At 45.8% G+C, this 22,979-nt stretch overlaps 2 protein-coding genes across 2 annotated transcripts in view; one reads left to right on the forward strand and one right to left on the reverse strand.

Annotated features, from left to right (window-relative positions):
* Positions 1-6,043, reverse strand: part of ECE2 (endothelin converting enzyme 2) — a 59,332-nt gene extending 53,289 nt beyond the window's left edge. The window contains exon 1 of the mRNA XM_088131788.1: positions 5,806-6,043. Coding sequence (XP_087987914.1) covers positions 5,806-5,838 — 33 coding nt within the window. The 5' untranslated portion in view covers positions 5,839-6,043. The remainder of the gene's footprint in view (positions 1-5,805) is intronic.
* Positions 6,044-14,169: 8,126 nt separating this feature from the next.
* Positions 14,170-22,979, forward strand: part of PSMD2 (proteasome 26S subunit ubiquitin receptor, non-ATPase 2) — a 28,298-nt gene continuing 19,488 nt past the window's right edge. Inside the window, exons 1-7 of the mRNA XM_007432882.3 lie at positions 14,170-14,357; positions 15,544-15,600; positions 16,357-16,521; positions 17,097-17,218; positions 17,665-17,889; positions 19,283-19,441; positions 21,498-21,642. Of these exons, the coding sequence (XP_007432944.2) occupies positions 14,211-14,357; positions 15,544-15,600; positions 16,357-16,521; positions 17,097-17,218; positions 17,665-17,889; positions 19,283-19,441; positions 21,498-21,642 (1,020 nt within the window). The 5' untranslated portion in view covers positions 14,170-14,210. The remainder of the gene's footprint in view (positions 14,358-15,543; positions 15,601-16,356; positions 16,522-17,096; positions 17,219-17,664; positions 17,890-19,282; positions 19,442-21,497; positions 21,643-22,979) is intronic.

Below are 22,979 nucleotides of genomic sequence, written 5' to 3' on the forward strand. Positions count from 1 at the left end.
GTCAAATAAGAGAAATCTGAGTCCAAAGGTGGAATGGAGTTGGAGAAAGCATCTCAGCATGCTGGCTGGGGAAATTCTGGGAGTTGTCCATACCTCTTAAAGTTGTTGAGGTTGAGAAACACTGATCTAGTCAACCTGCTCCAGTCCGACAGAAGAGTTAATCGAGATTCCTTCAAAGGATTCTTCAGTAAATGTGTGGATTGTTTTTCTTAAACCTTTTCCTCCCAGGGGCACTGTTTATAAAACACCCTTGGGGTTATCTGAGTCTAAATTGTTATGGTTATATACATAAATGCTGGTATCCTCTTGGCCAGGTGGAGCTTGAAGGGAGCTGGTTTTCTCCAATGGAAAACACAGATTGGGAAATCAAAAAAGAGCATCAAAAAGGCTTTATTTTAACCAACGTTGGGAGCTGTAGGTTGCCCAAATGTCAGTAGGACTCACCAGCAGCCACCTCTAGATGGATGTTCTTCAGCCTTCTATAAATCTACCAGTTGTCTTTTGCAGTGTAAAAACCGATTCAAAGACCCAATAACTGCTTTTCCCCCTCATCGACCTCTATTTACTCTGCTGTTTCTAATTTGCAGAAGTGGTCTGATTACTTTAGAGATAGCTTTGGTCTTTCATGAGCCTCTCTTCTTTCAGCAGTTGGTTATTCAGAACCTGCCTCTGATTCTCCCTTGCATGAATGCTCGACCCTCTCCATTCATTCTTCTCATTTTCTTCTCTCAATCTAAATTCGGGAATAAGTTCTTTCTGTCCTCCGCTGGCTATTTGTGAAGCCCACATCCTGCACAGTTCATTGGCTTTAACAATCGGGCGATTTTTATTTGGTTGACTCCCAGTAAACTTTACAAAAGACTTTTTTAGTGAATCTTCTTGGTTTTTAACTGGGGCCAGCAGCTCCAAGATTGAAAGAACAGTTTGTGCTCTTAATAGACTAAGTCTGCATATAAAGTCACTCATATTTCCTTCTTTCAGGTATTTTAAATTGGCATCCAGGGCCCCATCCTGAGTAAGCCGAATGGCTGCTGAACGAACTGCTGTAAAATGTAAAATGTAAAATGTGAATGTGAATGTAAAATGTGCTGTAAAATGGCTGCTGTACCGAGGGAAGGAATCTTCCATGGAGGAGGAAAATTCCGTAAGTTGCTGGTTTTCAACCTCCCCTTGTAAATCGCACTCTGAAGGCTCATATCTGCCAGATGGACACGGAGGGGTGATGTTGCTTACAAGGAGGGCTGCTTAATTGTGGTATATCTGTCAACTATCAGCTATTTCATAGGCTTGGATGAAGACTGTGTTGCAGAAAGTATGCGCTGTCTCTTCTTTCCACTTCCCAGTATAACAACAATTTATTATGAGAATATTCTCTCCGCTCGTCAAAGCATTCCGATGGGTAAGGAAAAGAAACGCTAGCCCAGAAGAAGCAGTAATAAGGGAGGTGATGGGGACGTAGGATAAAAAAAGTAAAACAATAATATACGGTAACGTAATGGTAACTTTAAAAGAGTTCATCATAATGATTGCTACCTCATCACCACTTTGTAAGCTGCCCAGAGTCACTGTGTATGAGTTGGCTGGCCATATAAATTTTCTAGATAAATAAATAGAGGTAGTCCTCGCTTGTCCAGCGACTGTTCAAAGTTATGACAGCACTGAATAATGAGACTTACGACCAGTTCTCGAAATTCTGGCTGTCGCAGCATGCCTGCAGTCACGTGATTGCAATTCAGGCGCTTGGCAACCGGCATGCACTTACGACAGTTGCAGCGTCCACAGTCACGTGATCACCATTTGAGACCTTCACAGCTGGCAGGAAGCTGGCAGGAAGTTGCAAGTCACAGGTCACATGACATCATGCTTAACAACCTGCAGTGATTTGCTTAATGACCACAGCTTGAACTGACAAACTGTAGTCATAAGTCGGGCGTGGTCATGTGACTTTTTCCTTTACGACCTTGTTGCTTAGTGAGGGTTGCCAGTCCCAAATGCAGTTGGTAAGTGAAGACTACCTGTACTAAATTTAACTAAAAGTTTGATTTTTCTCTCCTCCTAAACTTTATTGAGGTTGTACCAGTAAATTATATTGGCTGTGTATACTTGGACGGATCAGTTAAAGTTCTGGCAACCACCTCTGTGCAACACATTAAGCCTGGATAAAATTAAGCTAGATTACTACTTTGAGTTTTTTCCTGTCTGGGGTGGCTTATGGTTTGCTTTTTTGTGTGGATCCAGAAAAACACAGATGAACGTATTGTGTGAATGCAGCCTCTGTGTTCTACAAAAGTTTCCTGGGTTGGGAAAAAGAGAGTGGATTCGGTTTCAGCATTCAGTGAGATGAATGTTACAGTCCCACATGCGGAAAGATCTGGCTCTTCACATTTACTACAACCTGACTGCTGGGAAACGGGGGAAAATATGAATGGCTTTCTTTCCAGACTTGTGGTTCTTGACTCCCCCACCCCACCCCCGGGATTCCAATTTTTCTCTTGTTCCCACAGCATCCAGCTGGCAAAGGTGTCACTACCACCAGACAAACTACCAGAAGGTGTCACCTTCACCTTGCACTGTGCTCAGTGCTTGGCAGACGAACAAATGCCTTGCTGATTCAGGAGCAAACCCTCTGTTTTGTGATGAACATACATTTGACAGGAAAAGAGAAAACAGAACGGTAGAAAGTTCCTGGGAACCGTTGGCAACACTGGGCCTGCTTTCCATGTGGGCACTGGAAAGGAGGATATCCAATCCTTCGTCTGCCCCAGCGGCTTGAGGAATACCCCTCTCCTGGAAAAAGAAATTAAAAGGATGCACGCATACCCCAGCTACGCACACCAAATGCTGAATTTTCTTGCCTCCTTCTTTCCATTTCCACATAAAATATGAAAATTACATTGTGTATTTTTCTATGTAGGCTCCCTCCTGATTTCAGCCTTCCAAATATTGTTCACCAACATTTCACTTTCAACATTTTTTTTTCCAACAGGATTTTTTCAGGGAGTCCTTCCAGAAGATGGTGGTGAGCAGGGTTCTCTAAAGACACTTGCTCACTACACTTGCAACACAATGTTAACAGTGCAAAGCACACTCAGTGGTTGTACTCCCTTGGCTTGCTTAACCTGATTATTGAATTAACCCATTTTCAGGGGTGGCACAAAACACTGAACCATACATTATCCAAACAGTTGGATACACAATTGTTACAGCATAAGCTCTAAGCCACGAAAAATGAACCAAAGTTAATATCAATAAAACTTAGCATGTTGTGCAAACATATCCTCATCTTTCCCCTCACCTGTGAACACAGCCACAGTTCACATGCTAAGAAGGCAGGGGAGAGCGTGCAACTTGAGCCAACTGAATAATCCTGGTTCAGAATCTTCCCCAACTCACAGATGAGTTTTTCTACAACATGAAAGGTTTAAGGGTTGTGGATCTCAGCAAAGTGTCTTCTTAACTGATCAATCAACCCCCATTTGGGGGGTATAGTAGAGAGATGTCAAAGATCAAATGCCCCGTCTTGCAGGTTTCTCTAAAGTTCTCTCACAGGCCCTGCATTAAAATCAGGGACACCACAAACATCTGCTTTTGCTCACCAGCATTATCACTCATCTCACATCTGGGGACTCTGCAAAAAAGTTAGCTTAACATTAGAAAACAACCCCACATAAAGCCACAGCAGTGCGAGGAGAGTGAAGGAAACCTTCAAGAGGCCACATAATGAGCTGAGCTAATGGCCTTCCAGAAGAAGACATGTCCTTTTGACCACTGATGGGGCAATACTTCTGGGAAAAGAAGGTGCCAGAGGCTTTCTAAGAAGGTTCCCATCATTCTTTTCAGCTGTTACCCATTAACACATGTTGATGTGTTCCCCTCCTGATCAGGCCATTGTCAAAAAGCCACAATTCACAAGGTTCCAAATGAACTGACACCTGCACCAATAAGTCCATGAGATAGTGACCAAGGAGGTTGGGATGAAAATCTTCACTTCTAAGTACTCAGGGATGAGGGGAATCAGAGTCATTTTTTCATGGGGGGCCATATACATTGGATGAATAAATAAATAAAAGTAATAAGATTGGAAGGTGGCCATATGAAACAGGCTAGGAGAACCCCACAATGGGATTAGCTGAAATCCTGAAATCTGCAGGATACGATGGTCACCTTGATGGGACTCTCAGTAAACTAGTGAATGAAACTTCAGGCCAGGGACACATAAAGTCCTGCCCTGGGCTCCACCAACTCTCTCCTTGTTTACCTTCCATCCTAGTTTTCAAGGTTGGGTTTGTCCCATTGACCTGGAAATCAAACCCACTGAGATGGTCAAAGGTGTGGGCCCCATTTAGCTTAAGAAAGAGAAAACTGAGGCAAGATACAAGAATGGACTAATGGGTAGAAAAGGACCGATGAACTGAAACTTCAAAAACAGAATGATTCAGGATGATTAGGAAGAATTTCCTGATGGCACAGGCTGGTAAGAAGTGGAACAAGGCTGGACTCCCTTCTCCACTGCTGGTGCCTTTCAAATGGGGAGGAGGAGGGGGGGGGGAGGCACTTGCTGAGGATGGTTCAGCTCAGTGTTTCTCAACCTTGACAGCTTGAAGATGTATGGACTTCAACTCCCAGAATTCCCCAGCCAGCTTTGCTGGCTGGGGAATTCTGGAAGTTGAAGTCCACACATCTTCAAGCTGCCAAGGTTGAGAAACACTGGTTTAGCGACTTCCCACACTGAGCAAGTATTGGAGCAGAACATCTCTATGATCTCTTCCAACTCATACACTCTGTGATTTGATTAAACCAGTGTTTCTCAACTTTGGCAGCTTGAAGATGTGTGGACTGCTGGCTAGGGAATTCTGGGAGTTGAAGTCCACACATCTTCAAGCTGCCACAGTTGAGAAACGCTGGGTTAAAGTAACCACAGGCTTAGGGTGAACTAAGTCCTTCTCCAGAACTTAACCATGACTCCACGTTAGCACCAAGCACCTCTAGGTCAGCATTAGATTCCAGGTCCCAACTCGGGTTCCTTCTACTCTCCAGAGCCCACCAGTTCCAAAAGTTCTGGACAGCCCAGGTCTCTCCAGCTGGGAGCCTCTCAACTACCGAGCCCTGGCAATCAGACAACCAAGGTGTGCCACTTCTGAACCCTCACCCACCCTTGACACCACACAAGGGCTCATTAATGCATAACTACAGTCAGCTTTTGAAGGTTGACCATGAGAAGGGAGGCCATGGAATGGGAGCTGTGGACCAGGCACCCAAGCAAGGCTAGTGGGCATCGGAAGTGAAGCTGATGAGGCCACTGGTCCGTTAAGGAAATGGCCCTGGGCTATGCCCCTCGTGTCTGGGGGTCCATCCCACGGAGTTCAGCAGGGAGGGGCTCGCGCTTGACTCAAACGGGGCCGGCCGGGCTGGAAAGGCGTCCGTGCTCTCCAGCCCCCGACCTTGGAAGCACGGCGCTGGGCGCGGGCGCGCGTGTCCCGGCGCAAGAGCAATCGCGACGAAGGTCCCGAGCTCCGAAATGTAGCGCCCGGGCACGGAGAGGGCGGGGGCGAAGGATCAAAGTTGCGGGCACCGCGTTTCCCTCCGTCCCTTCCAAAGCGCCTCCGCCTTTGGCCAGGGCAGGTAGACCCGGGCGGTTGCGCGGCGGCTCATTTGCCCGCGCGCCCGGCCCGGCCCTCCGCCGCGCTCTTCGAAAACAAGCCCGCCCCCCGCGCGGCTCCCCGGGCCCCCTGCCTCCCTTCCCCGAAAGCAGCGGCCGCCGGGGACGGGTGGGCCGCCGCCGCCGCCGCCGCCGCCGCAACTCACGCTGTTGCCGAGGTCCTGGAGAGCGACGTTCATGCTGGCGACCGGGAGGGACGAGGAGACGGCCGCTGCCTCTACCTCCGTAGCCAGCCGGGGGCGAGCCGGGTAGCGGCAGGGGCGGTGGCAGCAGCGGCGGAGTCCGGCGCGCGGGCCATGCGGAGCCGCTCCACCAGGGGGCCGCGGGCGGACAGCTGGCCTCCCGTCCCTCCCTGCCCAGCGCGCCACGCGGAGACCGCCGCTCAAGGGCTGCGATGCCGCCGCCGCCGCTGCCGCCGCCGCCGCCGCCGCCAGTCCTCGGGAAGGGCAAGGTTAGCGCGCTCGGGACCGCGCCGCGGAGCAGCGGCAGGCCCTGCAATGCCGCCGCCGCCGCCGCCGCCGGCTCGGGTCCTCGGGCGCGGGCTCAGCGGCCGCCCGGGCGAGCTGGGGGCTCCCGCGCGCTCTCCCGACCCTCGCCTGCGCATCCGCGGCGTCCTGGCCGCCCGCCTCGCCGGATTTCTTGACTTTCAGAGAAGGGCCGTCTTAGAGCCGGATCCCCATCTCAAGTTTCGAGTCCTCGCGGATGCGGAACCGCCGCACGCTCGCCCGCCGACCCAGCCCGCTCGCTTGTGATGGGTGGCGGGATCTGGGGACGCTCACCTGCGAATCGTGGGACAGGTGGCCCGGGACGCCCTGCTCTCCTCCCTGGCCCGGTTTCTGATTCTGTTCTTGCTCGGGGGACTCAGGTTCTCCGGATTTGCCCTTCAACACTCACAGTCAGGCTACGCACCTCCGTGGCACATCGACTGCATTGAAGGCGGGCGATCCGGGCATCCAGAGGCTTTCTTAAGAATAACCGGGCGCTTTAGCTCCAGAAATCAGGACCGAAAGGTCAAAAGCCGAAGTTTCAGTGCTGATTTATTGACAGGCTTCATTCATCATACTAAACCAGTGCTTCTCAACCTTGGCAGTTTGGAGATGTGTGGATTTCAACTCCCAGAATTCCCCAGCCAGCAAGGCTGGCTGGGGAATTCTGGGAGTTGAAGTCCACAAGCTGCCAAGGTTGAGAAACACTGTGCTAAGCTATTCTTTATCTACTTCATTTTCTGAATAGCTGAATTTGCACAATGCATTAGGCCACAAACCTTGGTTTGGAAGCCACGGCCTCTGTATTCAAATAAAACTCTAAGCCGCTGTTTCTCAGCCTTGGCTGCTTCCCAAGGAGTAGACTTCACCTCCCAGAATTCCCCATCAGCATGCCCATCGCTGAGAATTCTGGGAGTTGAGAATTCACGTGCAAAGCAAGGAGCATCTAAAATGAAAACAAAAGCCATCCCAACAGCTCTGATTACAAAAAATTGTTCCTCTCTTTGAAACCCCGATGATGAAGAAGCAACCGGAATATTGCAGCCTGGTTAGACGGAACTGTAAGAGAGCCTGTGGGCTTGCAGGGTGTGAGAAAGCAACTGGGCTGGGCACGTAAAATAAAAAAGACAGGAAAAGTGGGGATGGGGATGGGACAATGGAGGACAGATGAATTGGGACATTTTCGTCTGGAAGGGTGATTGAAGCAGATTCCTGGGAAAGATAAGGCCTTACGCCGCAGAGAACAGGAATAGAAGAAATGGCTGGCTGGCAGCAGTGCCCATCCAGAAGCGAACTGCGACCAAGAACATCAGGACTGGCAACGTGGTGGAAACTCTCCAAGAGTTCCAAAGATGGCAACCAATTCTAAGAAGTCCTCAAGGCCATCAGAGAGTTAACAATTCCAGTAAGCCATTCTGTTTCCTTTTATTTCACAGTGGAGCTTTCCAATTCATGGGTCCTATCCCCTAAAGATGCGGGGGGTCTAAGCCACTAAACACTTAGCAATGTGCATGGAATCAGATCCAATCTGTTTCCTAATCTGAGGATTTTGAGGCTCATTGATCGAGATCACTCCAATGTTGGCTCTTTGGCCTAGAAGTGCCAAGTTGCTCACCTCACTTTTTAGGGAGAAACAAGTGGCAAGTTTGTACGTGTCAATCCGAAACGAAATGCGTCAGCGTGTTTTGTGAACCCCACAGTTATTACCAACATCTTGCTTTCAGGCCTGATTTGTGGCTGTTCCTTCAACGAATCTGAAATTACAGCAGCAACCTCTGAAGCTTTCTTTGAACTGGCAAAACGCTAAAGGGGTTTTATGGAATTCTGGGTTTGTAATGAAAAGTTTCCTGCTTGTAACTTCTGCCCTGAAACTGGTTTCTGTTGAGCGTGGCAGCGAGCAGCCAAGCTGATAAATAGCCTCCTCAGTTACTCCTGAGGTAGTTCCTATTCCCTGCTCTGTAATAATTTCGCTTCCACTGAGGCTTTCTTCATTTTCTTTATTGAACGTGAAACAAAACTAGAGCCATCTTATCTGGCTGCAAAGATTGGAATGGCCACGAGGTGGCAGTAAAGAGTACAGAAAATTCTGCCGCCATCCAAAAGTCATTTGGATTTTTACAGGTCTGCTGTGGTATGCCTAAATAAAACTACCACAGCTAAAACTTTCAAGGGCTATTTCGCAAAGAACGAAAGGTCAGAAGTAATCAGTAATTAAAGCAAGCATTTCGTATTATGCTATCTGGAGCTCAACGTGGAGGGACTTGGCATTTCATTGCTTTTGTCTATAAAATATATGGTGAGAATGAGCTCTGAGTCACAGGGAGAAAAGTGCCAGATAAGAGTGTCACTTACCAGGAAGAGCGTGTTTAGTAACATCCGAAGAAAACATGTATCAGCCAGGGACAAATTGCCTTTCTTTCATGTTCATGTTTTTGGCTAATGAAACGCTATTTATTTATTTATTACATTTTTACACCGCCCGAGATCCAGTGACTCCAGGCAGTTCACAAATTAAAAGCGTACAGAACGATAAAATAATACAATGATAAACGCAAAGAGCAAAAGATGGTACAAACTGGACAATGACTAAAGCAAGCCCACATTATCCACATTACATATATGGACACATGCAGACATACAGACATTTATTAAAATCCCCTCTCACCCCTGTGGGTGGTCTGTGTCTTCCTCAGTCTCGGGTCCTCTCCCAGAGGCCTGGGAGTCTGAGGGTTCTGCGCAGGATCTGAGCTGTTCCTAGCCCTGCACAGAGAGCTCTGATGTTGCTCCTGGGATCTGCTGGATCCCCTCGGCCAGCTTAGGAGTCACGGCCCCCAGGGCTCCTACCACCACTGGGACCCCTTTGGCCTTGACTTCCCACATCCTCTCTAGTTCCTCCTTCAGGACCTGGTCCTTCTCCAGCTTCTCATCCTCCTTCTTCCTGATGTTGCTGTCACTTGGCACCACTACATCTATCACCACCACTGTCTTCTGGTCCTTGTCTAGTTAGTCTGTGATCTTATGCCTCATATCAGCTGCTGTGCTCTGTAATGGGTGTGTGTGTGTGTGTGTGTGTGTGTCTGTGTGGCAGTGACATTCCAGCTTCAGGTGTTGGCTGCACATCCAGTTGTCCTTCTGGGTCTTCTTGAGTCCAGGATATAATGTGTAGTTGGTCTACCTCAAGTTGTGAGAGCAGCTTCCTCTTCACTACATTGAAGAATTGGGTAACTAGCTGTTTCTCAGTTAGTGTGGATGTACGTCTTCTGTCCATCCATAGTTCCCTCATACGTTTCATATGTCCCCTCTCATTAGGACTGCTGTTGTAGTAGCTTTCCATCAATTCCAGGTTCTCTTGTCTCATCCATGTATGGTTTATTCATGTCAAGTCATGAACAAATCAATCCCAGTTGGTACCTACTGGTAAGGGAGGTACCAGCCGGGATATGAACCCGGTCTCCCGTGTCAAAGGGTGGCACTCTAACCACTACGCTATCCAGCCCCCCAATAATACACGCACACACACGCTTCTCATCTGCAAACAGCTCTGTCAGCGGCTAAACATTCATTAAAAGAACTGTGAAGCACAATAATCCATGAGCAGTCCCAAAAGGGCCACAATAGAATAACAACAAATCCAGCAATCAAAATTGGCTAGTTAGCCAATGACTCTGGCCCACAACCCAGTTAACCAGGTCAGATACACTGGAACATGCTAGGCTTGATTCCTGTTGGCCTTGGTTAGGGTATTTTTCGTGTGTTTGCGTACATGTGGCTTGGCCTATTGAATGCGCTTAGTTTATTGGGTGGCTTTATGATTCAATGCACTACGCAAGTCCCAAAGTGGGTTAATTCGGTAACTAGGTTAAGCCGGCTGGGTGACTTTGGGCCAGGCACTCTCTCTCAGCCCAACTCACCTCGCAGGGTTGTTGTGGGGAAAATAGGAGGAGGAAGGAGGATTAGGGATGTTCGCTGCCTTGAGTTATTTATAAAAATAGCAAAGGCGGGATAAAATCTAAAACAAATCTAAAACAATAAACCTTGTTGGATGAAAAAAAATTTGAAAAGACCTAGGCCACCTTCGCTAACTGGTGCTTTCCAGGGTATGATTGTCTGCAGGGGGCAGCAAATGATGTCACACGCATCTTTACATCATTGCACAATACGTTGCATGGGACATCATCAGGACTTTGATCAGATGCTTATGTTCAGATGTGCCGGGCAAGAGTTTCTCTCAGGGCCACCTAAGACCGTGTAAATGGAAACAGGAGACCAGAATACTGTGAAATGACACCAGCCTCCACATCAGCTTCATTTCCAGAAATGCTGGTGAACCTCAGATGGGTTCCATGAATAGAAATGGTTAGGCACAGCCAGCCAAGGTTGAGTTTGGAAGGGGGATCACCTGTCCAGGAAAAGATCACAGGTAAGTAGGATAACAGGGAGGCTCCTCCAAGAGTAGAAAAGGCTCTAATGCAGGGTTTCTCAACCTCAGCGACTTTAAGACAGGTGGACTTCAACTCCCAGAATTCCCCAGCCAGCATGGCTGGCTGGGGAATTCTGGGAGTTGAAGTCCACCCGTCTTAAAGTCACTGAGGTTGAGAAACCCTGCTCTAATGAAAAGACAGCAATTTCCTAACCTTTGCAACTGGTCATGTCTCCATGGCAGTCATTTTCAGAGAGTACCCACAACGCATTTCTCAAATTCCAAATATATCCAGAGCTTCCATAGAAAACTCCACACCCTTGTCCTTACTTTCCAGTTGGCAGCTCCTCGGCAACATGCGTTGCTCAAGAAAAGAAAGACGAAATATTGAGAAAAAGCTCATCCAGGAGCCAATCAAGGCAAGCTCCCAGGGCTGGAACGCTAACCAAGTTATCAGGACATAAAAGCCGAACGGATCCAATAGTGACATAGAACGAGTCTTGTGCCAGACAATCACATTACTTGTCCAGAACAAGGGCTGTCTTTGCACATTACAATAAATTACACCGGATAACATCCATCTGATTTTCAGTACGACTGTTGTTTGTATGGACTCCGTGAGATCGCCCTTGGAAATCATTCTGTTATTATTGTATTTTCTTGCTGGTGCTTTCTTTTGTTTTTCGTGGTTTTTAATCTTGCCAACCGGAGTTGCCACCGGCAAGAGAGACGGCTGTGTGAATCAATATAATAAATCAATAAACACCCGAAGGTTGGCTCGTGTTTACCTTGGTTACATGAACAAACCCAGCTGGTTGGTAAAGTCATGATTCAAAGCTTTGAACAAATCTCAGACACTCAGTAACCCAGTTCAGGAACTTGTGTGTGCACAGCCAGGTTGCAAAGGAAGAGAGAGAAGGAGGGAGGCAGGAACACAGAATTAGGACCAAAAAGGAGGACTGCTGCAGAAGAACCCCAGAAATATCACTAGGCCTGAGTTGCCAAAAGAAAACCATCTTCCTGTGTTGTCTGGATTTTTGCCACCCAGATCTAGTAAATGTCAGAGAAAATAACAGCAGTTCATCGGGGACTGATGAGTGTAAGGTTAGAGCAGTGTTCCTCAACCTGGACAACTTTAAGATGTCTGGACTTCAACTCCCAGAATTCCCCAGCCAGCATGCTGGCTGGGGAATTCTGGGAGTTGAAGTCCAGACATCTTAAAGTTGTCCAGGTTGAGAAACACTGGGTTAGAGGATTGAATTCCTGGATCCTTGGGAAAGATCACAAGTATAGTGAGGAGTCAGTTGTCAGCTGAGGAAGGGAAGGGGAGAGACCTGGTTAATGCCAAAGGCTGTGTTTCCAAACACATCCAGCCACACAATTTTAATTATAACACACCCCTCCACGTCCAACCACGAGCAAAATTAACAAGCAAACCCTACCAACAGTTAAATCTAATACGAAAGCAATAAAATATCTCTACAATCAGAGTAAAAATAACACGTGTCCAATGATAACACCCTACATTTGATTCCCCACTAATATGGCTAGTAAGATTCACGACAACAAAAAGCTTCCCGTGCTGGCTGGAGGATTCTGGGAGTTGAAGTCCGCCCGTCTTAAAGTTGCTATGACTGAGAAACAGGGCTCCACCAGATCGTGAACTAATAAAAGAGCAGGACAAGGGCCACCAAATTCAGCAGATGTTCAGTAAGTGAAGCAAGACACGTTCTCGCAGTTGCCACTATAAATGGCGAATACACCACCTAGCACAACTCTGAAGTTCCTAGCCATGGTATCTGGAAGCAGAAGGAAGGGAACAAAGCAGTGATTCTTAAACTGTTTGACCCAACTACCCCTTTTCCTGGTCTTGAATAATGTCAATGCAACCCCCCTCAAAAAAAAAAAAAAAAAAGTAGATTCTGTTGTTGAAACTTACAGATTGCTCCATTCCCCCCATGATAGGCCCAAATTACCCTGAGTTTCAGAACCACGGTCTTAAAGGAGGAGGAAGATGGACCTGCTGAACTACTAGAATCTTGGTCTTCTTTATATTGAGTTTTACCGATGCTCAGTCTTCTGTGACAAGATGTTTGAGAGGCATCTAGTCAGGAAAGTCGGCACATCCTCTTTTATCGCAGAGGAAAAGCAACACACCTGGCTGTCATCAGGGTAGAGATGGTATATTTTAAGCCAAATGACGTCCCGTGATCGAGGAGAAAGGCATAACAAAAAAAGAACAGAAACTTGGAGAACCTTCGTTGAAGAAGGGAACACAGTTACACAACCTGCTCAACTTGGGTTATTCAGTTAGACCTATTTTACGTTCTCAGATCCTGCAAGGAAACCATCGACTTTGCGCAAAAACAGTGGTGTGCATTGTCCCCCGCTTGATACACCTAAATAGAGAGCGCTTATATCCAGAAAAAAAGAAAAGATGTCAAAGATTTGATTAGAGATTTTGTTGCAGGAAATGTCTAGTCCCTCAATCAGTGAAATGGTACTTCTGACCTTTTTTATTTTTGTCATGCTCAGGGACGGCTGAAAACTGAACCTGCAGAGTGAGACGGTTCTCTTCCTTTTACTAATTCGTTTATGTCTCCATTTGCTGTCCTTCCATGGACAACCTGGAGCACTTCTATCTTTCTATGCATCAACTTAAAAAGCAACTGTTAAGAAATGGAACTCTTCGGCAATTTCTCTGATAAATCAATTTTCAGACCTTTTTTTGCTTCCCGCCCCGGTTCTCTACTTACAAAGACGAGGCAGAGCTTTTGGCTCAAGCACAGTTCATGTAGAAGGTTTTCCCCACCCTCCAAGTCCTCTTTATTTTCGTTATTAATGTTTAAACCCTGCCATGTTGTACACACAGTTTCCTGAATGGCACATCAAGAGACTCACCCCCCTGCAGAACAAATCCCTTGATGTATGCCCTTCCTTCATCTCTTCATTTCCAAGGTTATAGTTAATTCTGAATGAAAAAGCCAATTTATCCTAATGCTTGTAACCTTAATATCCCAAACTGTAACTAATTTTGACAGAATATCCACTTTTTTCTTCCTTCTTCTCTATATTCAGTACTCGAAGGCAGGGTTCCTCAACCTTGGCTACTTTAAGATGGGTGGACTTCAACTCCCAGAATTCCCCAGCCAAGCTTAAAGTCTTAAAGTTGCCAAGGTTGAGGAACCCTGCCCTAAGGTATCTAACTAATAGGTAACTAAACTAAAGAATTTAAGTATATTGTATAATTTTATATACATTTTTATGTGAACCGCCCAGGGTCACTTCTTCGTGAGATGGGCGGTATCTGAATTTGAAATATAAATAAATAAATAAATAATAAATATCATTGTAATGAAATAACACGTTGTATCAAGATTTATACTAACACAATAAAAAGCGGAGGAGAGACCCACCGGCGGCAGTTACTGGGCGATCTGCACGTGGCCTTCGCCCCGCCCCCTCTGCTGGCCTGGCTCCACCCCTACCCCCTCGCCCCACCCCTGCCACCCAGCCCCGCCTACGGCCGCCGGCGCCGCGCTCCTTCTCTCTCCCTCTGCGCGCATTGGCCCGCCGAGGCTCCGCCCCGGTGTCGCCCCGGCGCCTGCGCATTGCCTCCGTCGGCCCCTGCGAGGAAGCGGCTGCGATGGAGGACGGCGGCGGCGGCGGTTGTCAAAGGCGGTCTCAGGCCGGCGGCTCGGCGCCGGGCGCCGGGGACGACAAGCTGGCGGGGCCCTGGAGCAAGGACAAGAAGGATCCAAACACCCCCGCGGTGGACAAGGAGCAGGAGCTGGTGAGAGCCCGGCGGGGCGCCGAGGGAGGCGCGCTGAGTCACGGCCAGGCCCGGAACCGGGGAGCGCGCCTGGCCCGGCGTCGTCCGGCCCTGCGTCCGCGCTCCGGGCTGGAGGCCCCTGCTGAGTCCTTCCCCGCCTGCCATCCCGTCCCGGCAGGGCTGGCAGAGAAACGCCGTGCTTCTGAGCATGTGCAGAGTGGCGACCGCGACCCGAACGGAAACGAGCCCGTTTTCCTGGCCGGGGGAAGGACCCGTTCCAGGGCTGCGTCTTGGGCGACGGCTGGTTAGATCTGCCTCCGTGCGGAGGACGAGCCGTCCTCCTCCTCCTCCTCCTCCTCCTCCTGAGAAGCGGATGAATGGCCGGTTGGGATCCGGCGCTGGGCCCTCTCTTTGCCCCGGGCAGGCGGGCCAGCCCGAGCCCGTGCTGCTGGATAGGAGACCTCGGAGAGCAGCGAAGCGAGCGTTTGGACGGTGGTGATAAGGAAGGAGCTTCCCGGTGCCTTCAAGCAGGGTTGCTCAACCTTGGCGACTCGAAGATGTGTGGACTTCAACTCCCAGAATTCCCCAGCCAGCATGGCTGGCTGGGGAATTCTGGAAGTTGAAGTCCACACATCTTCCAGTCACCAAAGTTGAGCAACCCTGCCTTAAAGGACACCTCCTCCCAGGACTGGCAACGAGCTTGGAAGCCAAAGGAGGCCCTCTGTGGCTGGTTGGTCACCTGCCCCTTTCAGAGTCTTCAAGGCCCTTCCTGGAATTGCCACCCTGGGGAGCGAAAGGGAGGTCTGGTCATTAAAAACCTGTTACTGAGATGGGGGGCTTGTGAGAGATTAAATACTTAGGGCAACAGTAAGCAGCAACTGTGATCCTTCCCTGTTCCTCTCTGGCTTGGTTTACTTGCCACATCTGCCCGAAATTCAAATGAATGGTTGTGTCTGTGAGGTTAAGCCTGTGGTTTGTTGTTATTTTTCTCAGTGGGCTCAAGGAAGATTTCTCTCACTGCTTGAATTTCCTCTCTTTTTGTCTTCACTTGTGTGAATGATTAAATTGCGGCGCCATCATCTCCCTGCTGTTGCGCTGCTTTGTATTCCTGTTTCATCCATCAGTTGAGCTGCAGTTCAGAATAGTTGAAAGATTTACGATTTCACAGGGGCCTGGATTTTCACATCTGTTCCTTCGTTCCTTGCAGTCAGAGGAAGACAAACAGCTACAAGATGAGCTGGAAATGCTTGTGGAGCGCTTGGGAGTAAGTTCTTGTTCTTGACTATGAACGTGTGGAATATCAATCAGAGTGTACTGCTTCTCCAAGTCCAGGGCCTATGGAGCTTCCATACAGCACACATTGCAGTGTCAGTCCTCTGTAGGATGCACTCTTTCTGACAACAATTGTGGGCTTGTTATTATAGTAATTTTAACATTGTTTGCTGCCCAAAGTCCTTTGGAATGCGAGGGGGGTTCAGATACTTCAAGTAAAACAAATGTTTGGATTGGTTCACAGTTGTCACAAATCTAAAACTTTCTTTGCACCATTTTTTTTCTTTCAAATTGTAATATATTAACTGCATTTTTAGATGATCTCCAAAGTAGCACAAAATAAAATGGGGCAGTTATCACATGCCTTATTCCTAAAAGGGAGGGTTCCACAAAAGGAACTTCTGAGAAAAGTCTTAATGGCTTGGGCCCCTTCCTGTTGGACAGTGGAGAAAGTAACACGGAGGAAAGTGTTCATCCTCCTTCAAATGTTTGTGAAGTTCCTGGTTATTTTTGACTGATTGTCATGTGACCAAGAATGATGGACTGAATGGACCATTCATCTCATCCAATAGGACTCTTAACAAATTAGTTATGCCTGTTTCTAGTAAATGTGCTCTTAGTGCAGGTCCCGTAGCAAAGGTGTGGATTGATGCACACTGGCAATATTTAACAGAAGCAGCACTCTTGCAGGGAGGGCTTGGGAGGTAAATTTTCCTTTCCCCCCTCATAACAGCTGATCTGATTGTAGGAACACGACACTGCTCTTTATCGGCCTGCCCTGGAGGAGCTGCGCAGGCAGATACGTTCTTCCACAACTTCCATGACTTCTGTACCTAAGCCCTTGAAATTCCTCCGGCCGCATTATGGCAAGTTGAAAGAGATCTATGAAAGCATGGCTTCAGGGGAAAACAAGGTATGTGACCTGGATTGGTTTGAGAAAGTGTTGGTGGTACTTTGCAAACTTTTTTGTCCTTTCTAATAGCTAGCTAGTGAATTGGTTCCTTGTTGTCACAAATCTAAACACAGATTTACTTGCTTTGCTCCTTTTCTTTGTTTCAAAGATCAATATATTCACTGTATACTTTCGGATGTTCTCCAAAATAGCACAGCATAAAATGGGTGGCAAGTGAGGTAGAGCCAAAGAGAGCTCTTCCAATATGACTTAAAAGCTTCCTATGTAGTTGTGTTATAAGAGGACTTATTTGTAAGCAGAATGAGTGTGTTGCTCATTCCTTTGAGAAGGGGGCACAAGAAGACGTGCACTTTTTTAGCTTTAGAAAACCAAAAGTATTTTTCTGTTAGGAGAGAAGGTTCTTGTGGGACTTAATATTGTGTAGTTATCACTGGAGGTTCTGAACTGGGTTATTGTTATTTATCCAGGCAGGTCGCAAAGTATAACATAGGATCGTACTGCCATCTTTCAGTTTTAGGAAGAATTAGCAAGAGATATTGTTTGACATATTCTTAACATTAGCTTTCTCCTCATAGCGTTTTGCTGCTGACATAATATCTGTTCTGGCCATGACAATGAGTGGAGAGCGAGAGTGTCTGAAATATCGGTTGGTGGGGTCCCAGGAACCCTTAGCTTCGTGGGGACATGAATATGTCAGGTAAGGAGCGAGCTGAGATGTTTGACCAGCTAGAAATCAGCAGTATAGTTCTTCTGAACTGTATAGTTCTTTTTCATTGGTAAACACCACCTTTCATCTGCGGAGTTCAACACAGCAAACAGAAGACTCTCAAGTCATGTCCTGGTCAATATTGTCTGAGCTTTATTTATAGTAGTTGCTTTGTCAGTAGTCTCTTGCAGCAGGTGTTTTATTAACCCAAGGCTGCTGATGTCTCTTTCAACAAATAATCTCTTATTTGAAGTCTTCCTTACAATAAAGTAGATGGGGAAGATTTAAGATCCAAGCCCAGTAAAGTTACCTCCAGAATTTCATAGTTGCTGAAAAATGAGATATACATTTGGCAGACAAAAATGAATAGTGTAGGGGTTTTTTGTTTCGTTTCGTTTGTTTTTAAATCATGCTATTTTCTTCCATTGCCTCTGCAGACATCTAGCTGGTGAAGTGGCCAAGGAGTGGCAGGAAATTGATGAGGCAGACAAGACCCAGAAGGACACGCTTCTAACTCTTGTGAAGGAGATTGTGCCATACAACATGGCCCATAATGCTGAGCATGAGGCCTGTGATTTGCTCATGGAGATTGAGCAGATGGATATGCTGGAGGAATATATTGATGACAATGCCTATGCCAAAGTCTGTCTCTATTTGACCAGGTAGGGAGCTGGACTTTTTGGGGAATCATGGAGTTCAACCCATAGAGTCGGCAAGGGTGAATTAGGCCATTGAAAGCAATCCCTCAATCCAGATTAAAACATCCATGGTAAATAGCTGTCCAACCTCTGCTTAGTCACATTTCTCTGGATAATCAGTTCTACTGTTGACTTACTATTTCAGAGTTTTTTTCCCCCTAACATTGGATTGGAATTTGCATTCCTGTAACTTAAATCCTTTATTCTTTGCCTGCACTCTGGAGCAATGCAGAACAGATCCTGACCTTCGTCTGTGTGACATCTTTTCACATTCATGAAGAATGCTATCCTGTTCACCAATCCACCTTCTCAAAACTAAACATTTCCAATTCCTTCCTCTCTTTATAAGAATTAGTTTCAAGTCTTGGTGACCCTTTTGCCCAGCTTTTGAACTTGATTCCTCCTTCAAGTGTGGAGCTCAGAACAGTACTCAAAATAAAGTCTGATTGGTACAGAATGAAGTGGAATTATTATTTCCTGTGTCTTAGAAACTCTAATTCTATTGATGCGCCCTAATATGGCAAGGAATATTACAAAATAAAATTGCAAAGAAATGTGAATTGCTATCAATGTGGGAGCTGAAGTCTAGGGTATTCAGAGCCCAAGTCCCGAATCCTTCTGACAGGCTTGAAACGTACACTCATTGTTGCGTTTTGTGCTGGAGTTGTGTCTGGATCTGATAAGATAGATATAATTAGCCCTACTTCTAAAATAGATCAGTCAATCAGCTCATTCTTTAAAATGCTTCCCCCCCCCACTCTGTGAAAGATTCCCAATTTAGGTAACTCCTATAGAAATGAAATTTGCCGTTCAATAGGATTTCTGTCTAGGTGGTCCCTGGGTTAAGCACACATGGGTTACAGATGGCCCATAGTTAAGAATGGAGCCTATTGTAGCAAAATTTGAGTTAAATACACAATGATTCAAGTTAAATACACAATACTACTGATACAGTATTATACGATAATACTGTTCTGGCTTACTTACAAATTCGACTTAAGGACAGACCTTGGGAAGGGAACTTGTTCTTAAACTGGGGACTCCCTGTTTCAACTATTCCATGGTGATACCATGGCAAATTGTGGCTCCTGTGTATCTGAATGTGTACATTATGTTTTTCTTCCCTCCCATCCCACCTACAAAGGATATTCTTCATGAGTTTAATGATTTTTCCCATTGCATATTGAAAACTAATTTGGCAGCAAGTTTTAGAGGGACTGGGGGTCATGCCAAAGTTTGGGGAGCTTCCCTATGAGATTGTGCAACACTGTTGTAATGAAAAAGGGACCAGTTGGCTAATAGCCATAGTGCTAGCCAAACTTCATTGTCTGTCTGCCTCTCTGTTTTATTTTTCCAGCTGTGTTAGCTATGTTCCCGAGCCCGAGAATTCTGCCCTCCTTCGTTGTGCCCTTAGCATCTTCCGCAAGTTCAATCGTTACCCTGAAGCCCTGCGCTTGGCCCTCATGCTGAATGACATGGAACTGGCAGAAAACATCTTCATTTCCTGCAAAGATGTGTAAGTAGTGGTCCCTCGAGCGGGCTGCTGTTGACAGATCCACAGGATTGAGGGTTACAAGAATCGAGAATAGTGCTAATGAAATCTGGAGGCTTGACCAAGGACCCATTGATTCACACTGTACATCAAGAAGGGGAATGAACTAAAATTTGCCTGGTAGCCTAAACTGATTAATGGAAGGGTTGGAACAGGCAGAGATGGGGGGAATGCAGACCAAGGTCTGCCAGTGGATAGCTCTGCCTCTTGGTTAAGGATTTGATAAATGTTGACATGACCTGTCCAGTCCTTCTGACATTCTAAAAAATTAGCTCTTCCTTAACTATAAAGAGATCCTCTTACTTTGAAAAATTAAACTTTATGAAAGGGCCAGAGGTAGATTAGAATGAAATACAAAGTACAGTATTTCTTTTAAGAACCTCATTGGGGCAGGAGAAGAGATCAAGATCTTCAATGTCTGGCTACTGCTTATTGATAGACCTGCATATCATCTCTGCTTAGAAAAATCAGATTTCTGTGGAAGGGTAACCAAAATTCTGTGCCTGGAAAAGCTAATTTCTGAACATGTATGTGTGGCAAATACATCTGTATGTATGTATTTGATTTGGAGTCCATCTGACTGCCAACAGACTGAGGGGCTTACAAGCCCCAACAGATTAAAAAAAAGATGCATTTGGAAGAGCAAAGCAACCAAACATACCCTAAACCAGCAAAAGCTAACAAAGGCTCAGCATCCACCCTATCTCCGGGCCTGGGAGCAGGGCCATGTTTTCAAGGACTTCTGGAACAGCTGTAGGATGGGAGCCACACAGAACTCCGGGGCATGCTGTTTCCGAGGGAAGTTGCTGCAACAGAGAATGATTCTGATTGATGGATCATTGCTTGATTGAGGGGACCTGGAGTGTGGCCCCTGTGCTTGATCTCACTGGTGGGCAGAAACTATCGGAGACAGGTGGTCTTTCAGGTAACCAGGCTCTGTGCCATGTAGGGCTTTATAGATGATAACCAGCACCTTGAATTGCAGCCAGAAGCCAACTGGCAACCAGTGCAGCTCATAAAGAGTGAAGGTATATGGATATAATGCAGTGTGCCCATCCATGTCTGCGCCACTGCATCCTGGACCAGCTATAGCTTTGAAATGGTCTTCAAGGGCAGCCCCGTGCAGAGTGCGTTGTAGTAATCTGCATGTTTACTTATTATGCATAATTTTTCTCTATTTTTTTGAGGGGAACATAGAATTGCAGTTGTCGGCAAAGAAGGAATCTGATTTGATTATGTCAAAGAGTGACATATTTCCAATTACCTTTTTAACAGTTAAAGCTAGGTGTAGGTATCCTGCTTCCATAAATTTAGGGTTTCAACTCCTTTTGGCCCCATCTATTATGACCAGTAGCAAAGAATTATGGGAATTTAGTTCATCCCAGAATAGAAGAAATAGAGGTACAAAATAAAACAATGAATAGTAATAACAGTCTGAAATTGATCATCCAGGTCCAATATTATAAACTTCTAGTGGAAATTAAAATGTTGCTTAGCTGTAATTAATATTGCTTGACTTTTGGAAACAAGCTAGGATGAGGAACGGTGACTTTCAGTGAACGTAGCGAAGTGTTATCGGTGATCATGATTCTCTTCCTGAGTTGGGATATCTTATTTATTTATTTCATTACATTTATTATAGCTGCCCATTCCAGCAGACTCCGGGCAGCTTACAAAACCTAATGCTAAGTTAATTAAAAACATAGACAAAACAGAACAGCCTGGACTAAAAAGAGCCATTAAAACACAGTGTGACAGCCCTCCCCTCCAAACATATTAACCTCAGGCCTGGGACCAAAGCTAGGTTTTAAGGGCTTTTTGGAATCCCAGGAGAGTAGGTGCTATCCAGATCTCTGGGGGGATGCTGGTATGCTTGGAAAGCACTGGGTCTGTAGCTTTAAAAAAAAAAATAGAAGGCCACCAACAGGATATGGCTGAGATTTAGTAAATGACATTTCATCTTCACCATCTTGACGTCCACCCTAGCGTTAATAATTTTGGTTTGGTGGCTCTTTTGCAGAGTGGTTCAGAAGCAAATGGCCTTCATGCTGGGTCGCCATGGTGTCTTTCTGGAGCTAAGTGAGGATGTAGAAGAGTATGAGGATCTCACAGAGATCATGTCTAATGTCCAGCTCAACAGCAACTTTCTGGCCTTGGCCAGGGAAGTAAGTTCTCTCACACTACCACAAGTTTTTTTTTCCTAATAGGATTTTGAATCTTGAAGAGTGTGTGGTGTGTTGCAGAAGGTCCATTTCGAACAAGGCAAGGGATAAATGTAGACTGAATGACAAATAAGGGGTAGATTCCAGGGAATGCTTTTCAAAGCAATCTGGCTTAATTTTAAGAAATACCTCCTTACCCCCATCCTGTGGTGTTATTTTGAATCTTATTGCCATTTCCTGCTGCAAACAAGCCAGAAGAATGAAGCCTGCTGATACTGTCGGTGTATTTCCTGATAGATTTTTTTCACAATGGCCACTGTGTTTTTGAAAAGAGGGTCAAAAATGAAGAAATAATACATGTAGTCCTCGTTTAGCGACTGCCTCACTTAGCAACCATTCACAGTTAGAACAGTGATGAAAAAGTAACATTATGACCTTTGCAGGTCTGTAGGGCAAAGGAAAGCTGAAATAAAATCATAAGCACAGTCATGGTTTCACTTAGTGACTGCTTTGCTTAATGACCACGGCGGTCCCAGTTGTGATCACTAAAAGAGTACTACCTGAAATACATTCCTGACTTTTAAGCCAGATTGAACAATTGCAGAAAAGTTTTCACTGCTCTTAATTTGGGGTAAGAACCCCAACAATGAGTTTTAATAGTTTTTCAGGCATGGAAGATTTTTCAACATGCATCAATTTTATTGTATTTTTTTGTTTGTTTTTTTGTTTGTTTGTTTTAACATGGATGTTTTACTAAAATCTATCTTGTAAACAGCTAGGATATTGAATGACATGGTGGCATACAAATTTAATTCACAATAATAATAATACAGACTGTAAACAATCTGGAAACGTTTAACAAATTGTAAAAAGGAATGTAGAGGTTAAAACTCATGCATAATACAAACCATTCAGCCAAACATGTTACACTGAAGTTGTCTGGATAGAATGAAGCTTAGGTTGTAATTCTAAACACATTTAATTCTGTATATTTCATTGTAAGCCAGCAAAGACATTTAGCATTTAAACTATGAGACATAATAAAGCTGGGTATGCTGTCATCTAATTTTTGGAACGAAAGTGCTCAGGAACCGAATATATAATAAGAACTTTTGAAAAATGTCTTATACTGAAGAAATTGTGGCTACGTTGCAGTCCGATCTAAACACTGGGGTCCCCTTGCCTTCCTTAGGAGAGCTGAGCACGTGTGTAATATATCTCTTTGAAATGAAGTGCTTGCCTAGTTACGAATGATTTCTATGCTCCCACCATTTTTCCTCTAATAGTAAAAGCTGCTTATTTGACTTGGTAAAATGCTATCTGGATAATTTACTGTAAAA

The sequence above is a fragment of the Python bivittatus genome, unplaced genomic scaffold (genome assembly GCF_059951505.1).
Source record: "Python bivittatus isolate LINGU-HERP-01145 unplaced genomic scaffold, Pbiv_v1 ctg000980_np1212, whole genome shotgun sequence".
In the NCBI taxonomy this organism is placed as follows: domain Eukaryota; kingdom Metazoa; phylum Chordata; class Lepidosauria; order Squamata; family Pythonidae; genus Python; species Python bivittatus.